Source organism: Monodon monoceros, unplaced genomic scaffold (genome assembly GCF_005190385.1).
Source record: "Monodon monoceros isolate NGI ecotype Baffin Bay Population unplaced genomic scaffold, NGI_Narwhal_1 Super_Scaffold_21, whole genome shotgun sequence".
Taxonomy (NCBI): Eukaryota; Metazoa; Chordata; class Mammalia; order Artiodactyla; family Monodontidae; genus Monodon; species Monodon monoceros.
The window spans coordinates 87,503,316-87,521,484 of NW_021703778.1; the positions used below are offsets into that span (position 1 = coordinate 87,503,316).

The 18,169-nt window shown below is 38.8% G+C and overlaps 1 protein-coding gene across 5 annotated transcripts in view; it reads right to left on the reverse strand.

The window, feature by feature from the left end:
• Nucleotides 1-18,169, reverse strand: part of TRIM69 (tripartite motif containing 69) — a 38,451-nt gene that overhangs the window by 7,912 nt on the left and 12,370 nt on the right. The window contains exons 2-6 of one of the 5 annotated variants that reach the window (XM_029238634.1): nucleotides 6,722-7,198; nucleotides 5,779-5,874; nucleotides 3,252-3,485; nucleotides 2,454-2,476; nucleotides 2,247-2,371 (exon numbers count right to left, since the gene is read on the reverse strand). In XM_029238634.1, the coding sequence (XP_029094467.1) occupies nucleotides 2,247-2,371; nucleotides 2,454-2,476; nucleotides 3,252-3,485; nucleotides 5,779-5,874; nucleotides 6,722-7,198 (955 nt within the window). Of the gene's footprint in view, nucleotides 1-2,246; nucleotides 2,372-2,453; nucleotides 2,477-3,251; nucleotides 3,494-5,778; nucleotides 5,875-6,721; nucleotides 7,199-18,169 lie in introns of all 5 variants that reach the window. The other 4 variants (XM_029238636.1, XM_029238637.1, XM_029238635.1 and 1 more) reach the window with 4 other exon arrangements.

Below are 18,169 nucleotides of genomic sequence, written 5' to 3' on the forward strand. Positions count from 1 at the left end.
AAAAAGCTCTTGAAGAAATAATAGCTGACATTTTCCCAAACTTGGTGAAAACAATAAACCCATTGATTCAAGAAACTCAATGAACCACAAACTAAATAAATAAAAAGAAAACACACCAAGATCCAGCATAATCAAACTGGTGGAAACAAGTGACAAAAAAAGTAAATCTTACAAGGAGAAAAGAGATAGTACATACAGAGAAATGAATATAAAAATGATAATAGACATCTCATCAGAAACTATACAAGTAAGAAAACAATGGAGTGACTTTTTATATTAGTGAAAAGAAGTCCATTAACCCAGAATTCTATATGAGGGAATATATCTTTCAAAAAAATAAGGTAAAATAAAACTGTGGTGGTATCCAAACATTGTCAAGAGAAAACCCAATATGTAGTGAAAGATGAAAAAAGTGACATAAAAATGGAGATTGATATTAAGAGAAACAAAAAGAGTCTTCTAGATCAGCGTGGACAGTACTCCATATGGATGAACCAGAGGCCAAAGGGAGGGGAAAAAAAGAAGCTGAAGGCAAAGCGAAAGAAAGAAAAGGGGGAAAGCAAAGCAAAGGCAGTAAAGGCAGTGAAGGGTTTGGCCTGGTAGACTCTTAAAAACGAAAAATGTCACATGGGATAGATCTTTGATTAGAATGTATACATTAGTTTCAGCTTCCACCAAATGAAAACTTTATTTCCATATTTTAACTTAGCCTTTTTCAATTTGAACGCAGCGTAACTTCTCAAATTTGTTTTGGGAACTTTAATAAAATATCCTTTTTTTTTTTTTTTGCGGTACGCGGGCCTCTCACTGTTGTGGCCTCTCCCGTTGCGGAGCACAGGCTCTGAACGCCCAGGCTCAGCGGCCATGGCTCACAGGCCCAGCCGCTCCGCGGCATGTGGGATCTTCCCAGACCGGGGCACGAACCCGTGTCCCGTGTCCCCTGCATCGGCAGGCGGACTCTCAACCACTGCGCCACCAGGGAAGCCCCCTAAAATATCTTTTTCGATGGAGTTAAAAAAATCAAAAAGATCGACATTATCAAGTTCTGGCAAGGATTTGGAGAAACCAGGACTCTCATTCACTGGAGGTGGGAATTAAGACAGTACCACCACTTAAGAAAAAAAATGTGATAGTTTATTATAGTTAAGCATATACCTAACATACAACCTAGCAATCCCATCACGAGATATTTCCCCTAAAGAAATTAAAACACAAAGATTTGTAAACAAATGTTCAGGCAAGTTTATTCATACTAGCCATAAACTAGAAACTACCCAAACGTCCATCAGTTGATGAATGAATAAGCAAATTGTGATGTATCCATAAAATACAGTGATTGATACATGCAACAACATAGGTGAATCTCAAAAAGCATTTTGCTAAGTGAAAAAAGCCAAACAGAAAAGACTACATAATGTATGGTTCCACTTATATGAGATTTTAGAAAAGACAACTAAAGTGAAATAAAGTAGACCAGTGAGTGTCAGTGGCTGAGGCTAGAAGAAAAGGATTGACTGCAAAGGGGTATGCGGGAACTTTCTGGGATGACAGAAATTTTCTATATCTTGATTTTGGAGATGTTTACATAAGTGTATACATTTGTCACACTCATCAAATTGTACTTTACAATTGGTGAATTTTATTCTGTGTTAATTATACCTCAGTACTGTTTTTTTTTTCAGTGTCAGTTACCTGGAAAAATTAACAGGGATAGATTTGTGATTTTCATTAAATCAGGAACTACAAATAATAATGAGTCTATATGAAGTCTATAAAAAACTTTATTTAGAGCTTTATTTCTGTAATGATTTTTATAGATCTCTAAACAGTCTCCTAAGATGAGATAACTCCATGTTATAAACGTCAAGCACAAGAGGAACTGTATTCATACACACGATGAGTATGTACAGTAACCTCCTCCTCCAGGGCAGAGATGCCTCAGGGAGTTACATAACTGTTTTAGAAAAACATTAAAATATTGGTTGTCACATTTGATAGAACAATCAAACAAAATCATAGGCTGAGAAGTAATTCGGACATCAGACTCTGTTTACCAGTACAAAGTCATAAATTCTTAGATGACGGTAAGAGAAGAAATTCAGTCGTACCAACTAGCCTTCTTTTGGCTAAACTTCACCCCTCCCTCTGTCCAGACTCTAACGTACTATTTAGGGCCACAGAAGACATCCCACAGATGAAACATAAAGTGGGAGCCCCAGGAACAAATAACTACTACCCACTGATACCTGGAGAGAGAGTGGACTGCATTTCCCTCCACATCATATACTGGATGGGACCTTTGAACAGGCCTGGGTTCAGCTTTCTGGAGATAAGCTCTCTGGGTGTCAGCACCCTCATTCCTTGCTCCAAGCTGCAGGGGACATAAATCATTTATTCTTAGACATCCTCCAGGGACTGAAGGAAGGGTATTAATACCACAGGGAAACACTTACCTATCCAAGAGAGGTGTGATGTCCTAGGAGAGGAAAGGAGAAATAGAAAGGTTAGATGCCTGTTCATCAGCTCCAGAAATTTCTTTGGTCATACTGGCCACCACCAGAATTTGATGGTCAAAACTGTGATCCTATGCAGATGGTCCCCATCCCATTGCCACCAGCTCCTCTCATCCTCCATATGCCTTTTCTGATCTTCATCCTTCATCTATCCCAGGATAAACTGGCTTACTTTGCTCTGATTTTCTAGAGTTCCCTTTTACAGGGAACAAGAAAGAAATTAAGGTTAAGCTATTTTTGCCTACACTGCCACATAGTCTCAGGAGAAAAACACAGTAGGTATTCCAACCCCAAGGCCACTTTTCCTTACTCTGGCTAATCAAGCTTCTGATCACTGAGGTAGTAACCAATGCCACTTTAGAGGTGAAGCGTGAGGAAGCAAAAATTGACCAACAGCTTTTCAAACAGGTCAATTTATGATTGCTGAGAGCCAGTAAAAGATACAACTTTTTGGCAACATTCTTACTTTTGAGAAATAAAGCTTCAAATTTCTTTATGGAGAAATATTAAAACATGCTGGTTTTAATGGCATTTTATTATCTTCTTTTCTAGGAGTGTGAAAGTAAAGCTTTCAACTGAGTATAAGGTAAAAGCAGCCTCCTGCTTTTCTCCCAAGGAATCTTAAAAGCACTACAGCAGTTTTTTTACCCTCCTGGAGGGGAAAATCTGCTTCTACACCCTTTCCAACCCTCTTTCCCCCTCTATTGTACCCATAGTCATGTTGGTATGGAGTCTCACTTTGAGAAAGTCGAAGGAGTTCTGCTGTTCCATCCGTGCCTGGATGCTCACCAACATCTCCCTGGCTAGGAGGCACTGTTCTTGAATGTGGCTCAGATTCAGCTCCATCTCCTCATTCAAGGCTTTCCCCTCTTCTCGGAGCTCATTTAAAGCGTCCTTTTCTTTTCTGTGCAGGAACTGATGCAGCTTTAGAAACTCCAAGGAGATGTGTTGCTGCAGATGTAGCTTGTTTTCCTGGAAAACTCCATGATCATCACCATGGTAATTATTGAGATTAACACTTGAGGTTGGGGGCCCACACCACTAACACTCATACAACTTGGGAAACACTATAACAGAAAAATGCATGCAAATGGCTGAGTATCAACATTCAACTGTACTAAAAGGAGCCCTTTGGGAGACTTACTCTGTCTTTCCCAGCTAGTTTAATAGTTCAGCACGAAATAGTCAAAAGTCATCCTAGGTTCCTATTACAGTACTGAGGTGGTAACCAATGCCATATTAAATAAGACCATGGGGTTAATCAAACATTTTTAAATGAATGATAATTCCCTTTTATCCAGAAGTACAAACCAATATCTACCAAGTGATTCTGTTAGACTGGGTCCATATGAGGCTGGAAGAACTGTCATTTTTTAAGAAATGAGAACTAGGGGAGATGCCATTTCTGCTGCCAGGACAATATAGAAAAAGCAAGAGATGGGCAATGTCTGAAGCACTGAAATTGATAACTGCTACACTGGCATCTCTTTTCTTAGGTGACCTCAACATCCTCATGGGTATGCCATATGACATCCTGGCTTCTCAGTTCCTCATCATCATTTCTAGTGATTTTTACCTTTATCTACTCGTTCTTTTAGCCACATTGAGGATTTTATCATCCCCAGCAATTGTACCATCTCTAAAATTACTTTTTATGCTCAGTTACTCAGGTACCCCTATTGCAACAATTATCAGGTCTCATTGAAACTTCCTGTTCATTGACCCCTTCATTTCCATTCATCAACTTCTCTCTCTTCGTGTCCCCTATTATCCAGCTTACATTCTGTGGTCAGTCATTATAATTGCACTCTTAAAATAGTCTTAACTCTCACTGTCCTCTAGGTCAGACTTTTCCATTTTCCCTTTTACCTATTTCACCACTCTCTCTCAGTCTTATTTGTTGGTTCTGTCTCCTCTAACCAAACTCTAAATATTAAATTACTTGATATTCTTCCTGGGGCTCTTTTCCCTTCTCATTCTACACTCTCTTTCTAGGTAATAGCCTCTCCTTTCACAACTTTAAATACAATCTATATGCTGACTTCTTATTTTCATCCTAGAGCAACTTCTGAGCTCCAGATTCCTATATCCAGCTGTCTGTCTGATATCATCACTCACTTCTCACATCTAATCAATCCCCACATGCAGGTAATTTTTATTTCCAAAGCATATGCTGAAGCTATTTATTTCTTTTGATCTCTACTGCCTTTCTAGTCCAAGCCATCATCATTCTCTGGGATCACTGCCGCAGCCCTCTGCTAACCATTATCCTTGTCATTGTCTTTCTCCAATCCATACTCCACATAGCCACCAGACTGATGCTTTCAAAATGAGATGAAGCCATGTCCTATTTAAACCCTTTAATGACTTCTCATTATTCCCAGGATGAAGTTCAAAATTCCTAACATTATCTACAAGGGCCTACATGATTGGCCCCATATCTGCCTTTTCAGTCTCATCTTGCTTACCATGATCCAGCTTAATTGGCCTTCTCTCTGTTTAACATAACAACTAACTTCCTGTCTCAGAACTTTTCCGTATGCTCTTTCCTCTTCACAGAACATTTTCCAGGCAATTTCCTTCATATTCACCTGACCCAGTTCACTTGGCTAAGGATAACACTTATCCTTTCAATTCTCAATTTTTAATAAGTGGCTTCTTCAAAGAACACCCAGTCTAGATTAGGTTCTGCATTTATATGCTCTAATATACCCTATATTTTCATTTATAGTAGTTACCACAGTTGTTGTTTTATTGTTATTGGTGGGATTGTTTAATTAACATCTATCTCCCACCATGGTAGGAATATAGTGTCTAGTATAATACCTGACCCACTCAATAAATATTTGTTGAATGAATGAATGTTGACTATAATAGCTGAACTAGGAACTCTTACAACAAGAACAAGATTCTCTTGAGACATCATTTCCATCTATCCTTCTTCTTTCCCTCATTGCCAGAGAAGACACCCCTCTACGGAATAATTAATGAAGAAACAGAACTCCCAGTTTATTCCCCCAACCTAGGAACTGATTTGCCAAGTCTCTAACCATTAACCTCCTGTGAAGTTGAAAGTATAAGCAATAGTTTTATTTAGTTTTAGGGAAGCTAGAAAAAATCAAATCAGATGAGAAAAGCCAGCAATCTGAGAGACCTGGGTTCAAAGGTGCCTGGTATGTAAAGGTACCTTTCCACTCACATAGCTGAAGTTACAAGGAGGGTATATTCCAGTTGTATCTCATAACCCCTCTACCCTGCTCCTCACCTTGTGAGCAGCAATAGCATCTTTCTGCATGTTCCTCAGGGACTGAAGTTCCTTCAGGGTTGCCTGCAGTTGACCCTGATGGATAGTAAGCTCCTCCTGGGAATACCGTGTAGAATTAACACAAGGTAATTGAGAGATAAAGGGCCATAAGGGACATCTCCCCCAAAGCCCCAGGGTGTCAGGGGAAAAAAAAGCAAGCTCTTGTTACAAAAGTCTCCTTTAGCCTGTATCGTAATTCCTGTCTCTTCCAAAAATTGTGAAGAAAATTACAAGCAGCAGAAAAACTTAGTTTTATCCTCTTATTAGCTAACTTCAGGGGTTTGAAGAAGATAACAGAGCTCTATATATTTTCTACTCTAGCTACACTGTTCTCACTCTCTATACTTTTACTTGCATTGTTCTCACTTAGAACTCTCATTTCTTCCTTCTGCCTGTCCAAATTCAAATAATTTTCCAGTTCAAGCTTTCTTTCACCATGCCTCCCCTGACTATTTCAGTCTTCTCTAATCTCCTCTGAAATTCTAAACATTTGTGAATTACAAATGTGACAAAAATTTAGCTCACAACAGTAGACTATCTTATATTGCTTTGGTTGTTTTATTCATTTTAAACTTGACTAAATTTCAAGACTTTTATAACAAAAGCAATATCTTATATGTCCATATTCTGTACAGTGTCTAGTAGAATGCTGTCATGGCAGGGTTTGGGTAAATATTTGATTGACTGAGGGAGTAGACCAGAGCTCCTTCACTGCTTTCCTATAATTGGCAACTATAGAAAAAGAACTTTGCAAGATATATTGTATTTTCTGAGCACTCTGAGCTTTCTAGTAATCATCTGGATAAAGGGGTGGTATTGGAAGAGAGAAGAAGTCCAACAAAAGATTTTTCCCAGCCTTCCTAAGGAATTGCTCAGGATTGCTCAAAACCCAGGGCTCACCCACCGTGAAGAAACGGACAGCATCAGAGATCTGCAGGAATTCTTTAGACTGCCCCACAGACAATCGAACATCTTTGCATTGGAAGCATATCAGTTTCCCGTCTGGCTTACTGAACAGTTTCAGGTTCTCTCCATGCTCTGGGCACTGTGGATGGCCCTTGAATAGGGGTAGCTTCTTAATCTTCTCTACCAGCTTCTCCAGTACAAGGTTAAATGTACAGTTGCTGTATTGACATAGCATCTTACATTCAGGACAGAATGTTTCTTGTGCTTGCTGCTTCCAAAAGTTTTGGATACAAGACTGACAGAAGTTGTGGCCACAGCTTAGCATCAGTGGATCACGAAACCAATCATTACACAGTGGGCAGTGTAACTCCATAGTAATATCTTGTATCTGCACTTTAGAGGGTATCTGGGTGATGAAATCATTCACTTCAACGTAGTTGTCTGGGTCAATGTTGACAGAGGTGTTGGAAGATACCTTTGGAAAAGAACAGCTAAAATGAGTTTCTCTTTCTCATTGCCCATTTCAGCATTCCAGGATAGTGGGCTCTATTCCTAAAGGAGCTGAGAATTGATGCAGTCAGAGTAAAAGCACCATAATCTCTTCTTTGAAAGTGATCAATAAATTCATTGTTATCTAACATCATAGTTTATTACTACTCCCAACATTATTAAACTTTAATAGAGAACCAAGGCAGAAGAAGAAAGAGTACTCAATCAAAGAAATGTATTTCGTTGTACATCGCTTCTTCCACCCACTTTCTCTATGTATCAGTTGAAAGGTTTACTTCCAGCTTCTGTTCTACTACTTATTACCTTTTTGTTTTGTTTTGTTTTCTGGAAGTCATATGCAAAGAATTGGAAGATCAGTCAGATTCCTCAGTCAATGGCATAATATCACCAACTATAATATCATCCAGGCCCTCCACCCATCCTTTTTATTTGTTTTTGTTTTTGTTTTTTGCGGTATGCGGGCCTCCCACTGCTGTGGCCTCTCCTATCGCAGAGCACAGGCTCCGGACGCGCAGGCCCAGCGGCCATGGCCCACAGGCCCAGCCGCTCCGCGGCACGTGGGATCCTCCCGGACCAGGGCACGAACCCGTGTCCCCTGCATCAGCAGGCGGACTCTCAACCAGTGCGCCACCAGGGAAGTACCACCCATCCTTTTTAAAAAACACATTACGGAAATAACATTTATACAGAGAAATGCAGAATCATAAGTGTACAGCTCAATAACTTTTCACAAAATGAACACATCTGTGTAATCATCACCCCAATCAAGAAACATTTTCAGCATCCCAGAAGCTCCCCATATGCCTGCTTCAAGTCACTATCCCTCATCAAGGTTGACTCCCATCCTGACTTCCAACACTATACATTAGTTTTGCCTGTTTTTGAATTTTATATAAATGCAGCCATGCAATATATACTCTTTTGTTGTTGGATTCTTTGGTCAACATTATATTTGTGAGATTTATTCATATTGTTCTATATAATTGTGGTCCATTCAACCTCGTTGCTGTATAGTATCCATTGTGTAAATATACCATAATTTATTTCTCCGTTCTACTGTTGATGGACTTTTAGGTAATTACCAGTGTGGAGCTATTATAAATAGTGTTGCTAAGAACATTCCTGCTCATGTTCTTTGGTGAAAAAATGTTATATACAGACATACCTTGGAGATGTTGCAGGTTGGGTTCCATACCACCACAATAAAGTGAATATCACAGTAAAGTGAGTAACACAAAATTTTTGGTTTTCCAGTGCATATAAAAGTTATTACTGTAGTCTATTACATGTGCAATAACATAATGTCTAAAAAATGTACATACCTTAATTAAAAATACTATATTGCTAAAATGTGCTAACCATCATCTGAGCCTTCAGCGAGTGGTAATCTTTTTGCTAGTGGAGAGTCTTGCCTTGATGTTGACAGCTGATCAGGGTGGTGGTTGCTGAAGGCTGGGGTGGCTATGGCAGTTTCTTAGAATAAGACAACAATGAAGTTTTCTGCATTGATTGACTCTTCCTTTCATGAATGATTTCTCTTTAGCATGCAGTGCTGTTTGATAACATTTTACCCACAGTAGAACTTCTTTCAAAATTGGAATCAATCCTCTCAAACCTTGCCACTGCTTTATCAACTAATTTTATGTAATATTCTAAATCCTTTGTTGTCATATCAACACTCTTTATAGCATCTTCACCAGGAGTAAGTTTTATCTCAAGAAACCACTTTTTTCCTCATCCATAACAAGCAACTCTTCATCTATTAAAGTTTAATCATGAGATTGCAGCAATTCAGTCACATCTTCAGGCTCCACTTCAGATTCTAGTTCTCTTGCTGTTTCCACCACATCTGCAGGTACTTCCTCCACTGAAGTTTTGAAACCCTCAAAGTCATCCATGCAGGTTGGAATCAACTTCTTCCAAACTCCTGTGTATGTTAATATTTTGACCTCTTCCCACAAATCATGAATGTTCTTAATGGCATCTAGAGTGGTGAATCCTTTCCAGAAGGCTTTCAATCTACTTTGCCCAGATCCATCAGAGGAATCACTATCTAAGGCAGCTATAGCCTTACAAAATGTATTTCTTATATGGTAAGACTTGAAAGTTGAAATTACTCCTTGATCCACGGGCTGCAGGATGGATGTCGTGTTAGCAGGCATGAAAACAGCATGAATCTCATTGTACATCTCGATCAGAGTTCTTGAGTGATCAGATGAATTGTCAATGATACTTTGAAAGGAATCTTTTTCTGAGCAGTAGGTCTCAATGGTGGACTTAAAATATTCAGTAAACCATGTTGTCAACAGATGTGTTGTCATCTAGGCTTTGTTTATAGAGCACAGGCAGAGTAGATTTAATGTAAATCTTAAGGGCCCTAGGATTTTCAGAATGGTAACTGAGCATTGGCTTCAAGTTATCAGCTGCATTAGCCCTTAGCAAGAGAGTCAGCCTGGCCTTTGAGGATTAGAAGCCAACCATTGACGACTCCTCTCTAGCTATGAAAGTTCTAGATGGCATCTTCTTCCAATATAAGGCTGTCTTATCTACATTGAGAATCTGTTGTTTAGTGTAGTCACCTTCACCAATGATCTTAGCTAGATCTTGTGGATAACTTGCTGCATCTTCTACATCAGCACTTGCTACTTCACCTTGAATTTTATGTTATGGAGATGGTTCCTTAAACCTCATGAATCAACTTCGGGTAGATTCAGAACTTTTCTTCTGCAGCTTCCTCACCTCTCTAAGCCTTCTTAGGAAGAGAATTAGGGCCTTGCTCTAGATTAGGCTTTGACTTAAGGGAACGTTGTGGCTGGTTTGATCTTCTATCCAGAGCACTAAAGCTTTCTCCATTATCAGCAATAAGGCTGTTTCACTTTCTTACTATTCACATGCTTATTGGAGTAGCACTTTTAATTTCCTTCAAGAACATTTCCTTTGCATTCACAGCTTGGCTAACTGGCACAAGAGGCCTAGCTTTTGGCCTATCTTGGCTTTTGACATGCCTTCCTCACCAAGCTTAATCATTTGTAGCTTTTGATTTGAGGTGAGAGACATGTGATTCTTCCTTTCACTTGAACACTTAGAGGTCATTGTAGGGTTATTAGTCAGCCAAATGTCAATATTGTTATGTCTCAGGGAATAGGGAGGCCCAGGGAAAGGGAGAGGGACAAAGGAATGACCCATCTGTGTAGCAATCAGAACACAAACAACCTTTATCGATTAAGTTCCCTGTTTTATGTGAGTGTGATCTGTGGGGCCTCAGAACAATTACAATAGTAACATCAAAGATCCCTAATCACAGATAACATTATCTGTGATAATAAATAGAATAATAATATATAATTATATAATAATAAATATAATAATATATAATACCTCAGATAATTAATATAATAACTTGAAAGTTTGAAATATTACAAGAATTATCAAAATGTGACACAGAGACACAAAGTGAGCAAATGCTTTTGGAAAAATGGCACTGATAGACTTGCACAGCACAGGGTTGACACAGACCTTCAATCTGTAAAAAATGCTCAATGCTATTAATAACATTCTTGTTTGTGTCTCTTTGTGAACATGTGTAAGCATTTCTCAAGGATCTGTACCTAGAAATAGCATTGCTAGATCATGGGATGTGTAACTCTTTACCTTTACCAGATAATACCAAACTGTTTGCCAAAATAAATGTAGCAATTTACACTCTACTAGCAGAGGATGAAAATTTTGGTTGTTCCATATCCTCACTAACACATATTATTGTCAAATTTTCTATTTTTTGCCAAACCAGCAGGTATGTAATGGTACCTCAATATAACTTTAATTTGCATTTTTGTGATTACTAATGCAGTTGAACATTTTTTCATGTATTTGTGGATCCTCTTTTGTTAAGAGAAGAAGTGTCCATTTAAGTCTTTTGTTCATTTTTTTCTAATGAGTTGTTTGTCCTCTTATTGATTCAGAGTAGTTCTCTATATATTCCAGATACTAGTTCTATTTTGGTTGTGTTGTAAATATCTTCTCCCACCTCTCAATATATGGCTTGTCTTTTCACCCCTATTATAGTGTCTTCCCATGAACAGAAGTTCTTAATTTTAGTGTAATTTGGTTTATAAATCTCTTCTATTTTATACTTTGCCTAGATTAAAGGTGAGTCCCTACAGAGAATATCTGTGTTTATTTCTGCTTGGAGATCCAGATTACTACCAACCTCCACTATTTTATGTTAGTATTATTGGTTTCAAATCTCTAGATCATAAAGGGATTGTAAATTTTAAGCCTAACCCTGTATGAGGGCGAGCTTGTGGTTAAAAATTCTCTAGGGACACTCTTGTTTATCACTCAGACCCCAGATCAAGATAGTTAAGTTTTTTTTTTTTTCTCTTTGTTACTTCTTCACTGAGGATGTAGCTCTTCAAATGTTTTACCTTTATTCAAGGTTCTCAGGTCCAACTACATACTTGATATGGGTCTAAAGATTGTTAAATCTGGGTTTTCCTGAGATACACAAAAGGTCTCAGTGCAGATACCGCTCTCAGTAACTCTAGCCCATCTCACTGCTTTCTAATCTATATTCTTTGGAGTTTCTCTTTACTTTCTTTTACACTCAAGTATGCATTACAGAGGATGTTTGTTACAGCTTAACTGGCATTTCTAGATGTTCTGTAGTGGTAGGTTTTCCAGGATAAGTGGTTCACAGTTTTGCCAGAAATGGAACTTAAAATGTATATCTTCAAGTAATTTTTAAAGAAAGTCTGAATAGGGAGTATATTCCATTGGAATAATTTCACTTCCAGTAGTAGTAACCCTATTTTGTCCTAGCATTTGAATGATAGCTTGTGTAGGTTTAGAACTTTCAGTTCCAAACCTTTCCCTCTCAGTACTTTATAGACATTTTCCATTATTTGCATTTAGTGTTACGGATGAGAAATCCAGTGCCAATTTGATTCTCACTTCCTTTAGGAATGAGTTTATTTCCCTCTAGAAACTTGTAGGATTTTCTCTTTATTTGGAAATTCACAAATTTTTAGCAGGATGGCCCTAAGTTTATTTCTCTTTTCAATATTTCTCAGTATTAAGTGATCTTTTTAGCCTAAACAATAAAAACATTATTTAGCTCAGATAATTTTTATTTAACTTTATTGGTTATTTCTTCCTTTTTATCTTCTGTTTTCTTCTTTTAGACTTCATATTAGATGGACATTAAATCTACTACATCTAACATCTTTGTCTCATAATTTTTCTTTAAAGCGTCTTGCTCTCTTTCCCTCCGCCGCCCATTTACATTCTAGAAGCATTCTTAAATTTGATATTCTAATCCACTAATTCAGTTTTGGCTGCATTCATTCTGATATTCAATCCTTTCTCAGAGCTATTTTTGGCTAGAAGGCAATCATGTTTTTAACTTCCAAGACTGCTTTCTTGTTGTTTAGTTATTCCTTTCTCAAATATTCCAGGATGAAGTTGTTCTCTTTAATCTCTATTGAGATGTAGATTAAAATTTTTTTTAGTTCTCTTTTGTTTCCGGTAGTAACTCTTGTTTCTTTGTTCTGGTTATTTGTTCTGCTGGTGAGCTTGAGATTTCTCTTTCATATTGTGGGTATTACTCAAAATTTCTGATGATTCTTAAATATCCATTTTATAAATGAAAGCCTAGAGCTATTTACATTGCAGTTCTGTGGGTCTCTTTGGCATATAAGAAGTTAGTGCAATGGTAGATTTAAATGAATCAGATGGAATGTGCCAACAGATAAACATCCCTTCAGTGTGTGAAGGTCCCATGTCTGTTGTAAGAATTTGAAGTTACCAGGAACACTGTCCTGTTCTCTCTCCAGCTTTCGCTCCTACACTGAGAGCATATTCCTGCATTGTTCAGGGAGAGGCTCTTGCCAGCTGTACCTGGCGCTAACACAGAGCTGGTTTACACAGAGCCAAGAACTGGTCCATCTCTGCCAACCTCTCAATTAATACTCAATTGAACTTTCTTTAGCCTTATTCTACTGTAAGCACAGCTGTCTTTGAACTTAAAGTTAATAAAGTGTTTTGTCAGGATCTAACACTTCAACAGTCTCTCCTTCTCTAGAGCTGTGCTACAGATTTTTTATCAGTTTGGTTTCTATACCACTAAATCCCATTTTCTTTATATCATGCAAACATTCCCCAGTGTTCTTGGTCCACTCCTAGCAATTCACTATGTTCTAGCACAGTTGTGGATTTATTCTTTGTTATATATATACTTTATGAAATTTGTATGGGATTTTTGAGAAGGTGGACAGTATGTGCAGCCTGCCATCTTGAACTGGTACTTCAAAGTAATACATTTTAAATCACAGAATTTCAAGCTTTAGTACTCTTATTTTTATTTTTTAAGGAGACAAAAGACCTATATGCATAAAATTATAAGACACTGTTGAAAGAAATTAAAGATGATACAAATAGATGGAGAGATATACCATGTTCTTGGATTGGAAGAATCAATATTGTGAAAATGACTCTACTACCCAAAGCAATCTACAGATTCAATGCAATCCCTATCAAACTACCACTGGCATTTTTCACAGAACTAGAACAAAAAATTTCACAATTTGTATGGAAACACAAAAGACCCCGAATAGCCAAAGCAATCTTGAGAACGAAAAACGGAGCTGGAGGAATCAGGCTCCCTGACTTCAGACTATACTACAAAGCTACAGTAACCAGGACAGTATGGTACTGGCACAAAAACAGAAAGATAGATCAATGGAACAGGATAGAAAGCCCAGAGATAAACCCATGCACATATGGACACCTTATCTTTGATAAAGGTGGCAGGAATGTACAGTGGAGAACTGGACAGGTACATGTAAAAGTATGAGATTCGATGACTCCCTAACACCATACACAAAAATAAGCTCAAAATGGATTAAAGACCTAAATGTAAGGCCAGAAACTATCAAACTCTTAGAGGAAAACATAGGCAGAACACTCTATGACATAAATCACAGCAAGATCCTTTCTGACCCACCTCCTAGAGTAATGGAAATAAAAACAAAAATAAACAAATGGGACCTAATGAAACTTCAAAGCTTTTGCACAGCAAAGGAAACCATAAACAAGACCAAAAGACAACCCTCAGAATGGGAGAAAATATTTGCAAATGAAGCAACTGACAAAGGATTAATCTCCAAAATTTACAAGCAGCACATGCAGCTCAATAACAAAAAAACAAACAACCCAATCCAAAAATGGGCAGAAGACCTAAATAGACATTTCTCCAAAGAAGATATACAGAATGCCAACAAACACATGAAAGAATGCTCAACATCATTAATCATTAGAGAAATGCAAATCAAAACTACAATGAGATATCATCTCACACCAGTCAGAATGGCCATCATCAAAAAATCTAGAAACAATAAATGCTGGAGAGGGTGTGGAGAAAAGGGAACACTCTTGCACTGCTGGTGAGAATGTGAATTGGTTCAGCCACTATGGAGAACAGTATGGAGGTTCCTTAAAAAACTACAAATAGAACTACCGTATGACCCAGCAATCCCACTACTGGGCGTATACCCTGAGAAAACCAAAATTCAAAAAGAGTCATGTACCAAAATGTTCATTGCAGCTCTATTTACAATAGCCTGGAGATGGAAACAACCTAAGTGTCCATTATCGGATGAATGGATAAAGAAGATGTGGCACATATATACAATGGAATATTACTCAGCCATAAAAAGAAACGAAATTGAGCCATTTGTAATGAGGTGGATAGACCTAGAGTCTGTCATACAGAGTGAAGTAAGTCAGAAAGAGAAAGACAAGTACCGTATGCTAACACATATATATGGAATTTAAGAAAAAAAATGTCATGAAGAACCTAGGGGTAAGACAGGAATAAAGACACAGACCTACAGGAGAACAGACTTGAGGATATGGGGAGAGGGAAGGGTGAGCTGTGACAGGGTGAGAGCGAGGCATGGACATATATACACTAACAAACGTAAGGTAGATAGCTAGTGGGAAGCAGCCGCATGGCACAGGGATATCGGCTCGGTGCTTTGTGACCGCCTGGAGGGGTGGGATAGGGAGGGTGGGAGGGAGGGAGACTCAAGAGGGAAGAGAAATGGGAACATATGTATATGTATAACTGATTCACTTTGTTATAAAGCAGAAACTAACACACCATTGTAAAGCAATTATACCCCAATAAAGATGTTAAAAAAACCAAACAATAAATGCTGGAGAGGGTGTGGAGAAAAGGGAACCCTCTTGCACTGTTGGTGGGAATGTAAATTGATACAGCTGCTATGGAGAACAGTATGGAGGTTCCTTAAAAAACTAAAAATAGAACTACCACATGACCCAGCAATCCCACTCCTGGGCATATACCCTGAGAAAACCATAATTCAAAAAGAGACATGTACCACAATGTTCACTGCAGCTCTATTTACAATAGCCGGGACATGGAAGCAACCTAAGTGTCCATCTACAGGTGAATGGATAAAGAAGATGTGGCACCTATATACAATGGAGTATTACTCAGCCATAAAAAGAAACAAAATTGAGTTATTTGTGGTGAGGTGGATGGACCTAGAGTCTGTCATACAGAGTGAAGTAAGTCAGAAAGAGAAAAACAAATACCGTATGCTAACACATATATATGGAATCTAAAAAAAAGGAAAAAAGATGGTTCTGATGAACCTAGGAGCAGGGCAGGAATGAAGACGCAGAAGTAGAGAATGGACTTGAGGACACGGGGAGGGGGAAGGGTAAGCTTGGAAGAAGTGAGGGAGTGGCATGGTCATATATACACTACCAAATGTAAAATAGATAGCTAGTGGGAAGCAGCCGCATAGCACAGGGAGATCAGCTCGGTGCTTTGTGACCACCTAGAGGGGTGGGATAGGGAGGGTGGGAGGGAGACGCAAGAGGGACGGGATATGGGGATATATGTATACATATAGCTGATTCACTTTGTTATACAGCAGAAAATAACCCAACATTGTAAAGCAATTATACTCCAATAAAGATGTTAAAAAAAGAAAAAGAAAAAAATAAAATAAAGGTACAATAATAGAAAAAAAATTTTTTTTGGCCATGCCACGCAGCATGTAGAAGAATCTCAGTTCCCCGACCAGGGATCGAACCCACTCCCCCTGCAGTGGCAGCGTGGAGTCTTAACCACTAGACTGCCAGGGAAATCCCACTTTAGTACTCTTTTAGATGCTGCATTCCTGGCTATACTCTAACTATACCACTTACATGACCACCTCTCTGTCTTTGTATAAGGCTAAGGGCCACAAATCAAGGGCAAGTTGTGGGGAAAAAAACACACAGAAAAAGTAAAAGGGGAAGAAGAGAGAAGGGCAGGAAAGATTCTTTTCTGGCCAATTAGGACCCAGATTCTGAGTGATTTAAATAAGCCAGTCTTTTTTACCCTCAAGCTGATCTCTGGAGCCAACAAATATGCTCTCACTCTACCTAGACTCAGGTGTCCAAGTCCAAACTCAGTGGACCAAGCAGGCACTATCATTACTTAGTACTTCCCACCCCTCATTTTGAGAAGAGAACTCAGGAAGAAAATACCTTCTTTGTAGTTCTGAACACTTTGGGGATTTCAATTTGCAGAGCTAGCAGAGGCTTCAGATAGACTTTAAGAACATGAGTCAATAAAACAAGAGTAGCTTTGATAGGTCAGGCAAAGCATTAAACTGAAAAAGGATCCCAACCCTTCCTCTTTTTTTTTTTTTTTTTTTTTTTTTGTGGTACACAGGCCTCTCACTGTTGTGGTCTCTTCCGTTGCGGAGCACAGGCTCCAGACGCGCAGGCTCAGCGGCCATGGCTCACGGGCCCAGCTGCTCTGCGGCACGTGGGATCTTCCCGGACCGGGGCACGAACCCACATCCCCTGCATCGGCAGGCAGACTCTCAACCACGGTGCCACCAGGGAAGCCCAACCCTTCCTATTGATTAATAGTAACCATTGCACACTTTTCTACAGAAGAACATTGAACTGGGCCTTTAGCAGCTGCCTGATTCATTTTATTTCCTCACTTGTACTAAATATGCTTAAGCTCTGAGTTTTAAATTTAAGTACAAAATGCAGTAGATTAAAATTTTCAGTTCAGTACTGACTTCACTAAATATGGCAGAGGAGGAAGTCAAGGGAGAACTCCAAAAAAACAACTAATAAACTTGCAAAAACTGTCAGAATCAACCTTTGCAGAACTCCAGGACCTAGTAAAAAAAAAAATATATATATATAACAACTAGGGGAAAACTAAAGGAAGAAAGAAGCTGCCACATTGTAGTAAGAATGTACTGTAGTGTTTTCATTCACTTACCATCCCTCACTCTCCAAATTGGTGGCAGCCATGAAGATGGCAGTTGCACTCTTGGTGCAGTTTGCTAGTGCCAGAGGAAATATGTACTTTATTCTCAAAGAATTGTGGTAGTATTTTCCACTTTGGTGGCTCCCTCAAGGGTCAGAACAAGGGCTTGCCTTTGTTTTGTCCAACCCAGAGAGTTCCCAGGGCTGGGGCAGCTCCTGGGAGGCTTTTGCTGAATGTACTTAAAGGCAAAAGGATTGGATACAGCAGCCTGTGGGAAGGGATAATAGGACAAGCCCAAAAAGCCTTGGAAGGAAATTAGAAAATAAGATGTGTGGGGCATAAGAGCTTTTAAAAGCTCCAGTGTATACTGGGGAGTCAAGAAGCCCAAGTGCATGCCCAGGTCTGGATATGTGTACAGAAAATGCCTGAGAAGACACTAAGCTTTCACCTCTGGCTGACCGTCAGGCTCCACATGAGTGAGAAGTAAAGGCTAAGACAGAGTTGTAAGTGGCCTGGCTAAATGTTGAAGGAGTGCCCAACACAGAGCCAATTGGTAAAGACTGGAAGATTAAATTTTATTTTATTTTTTTCTCTTCTTGGCTCCAAGCATTTGAGCCAAATTTTGTC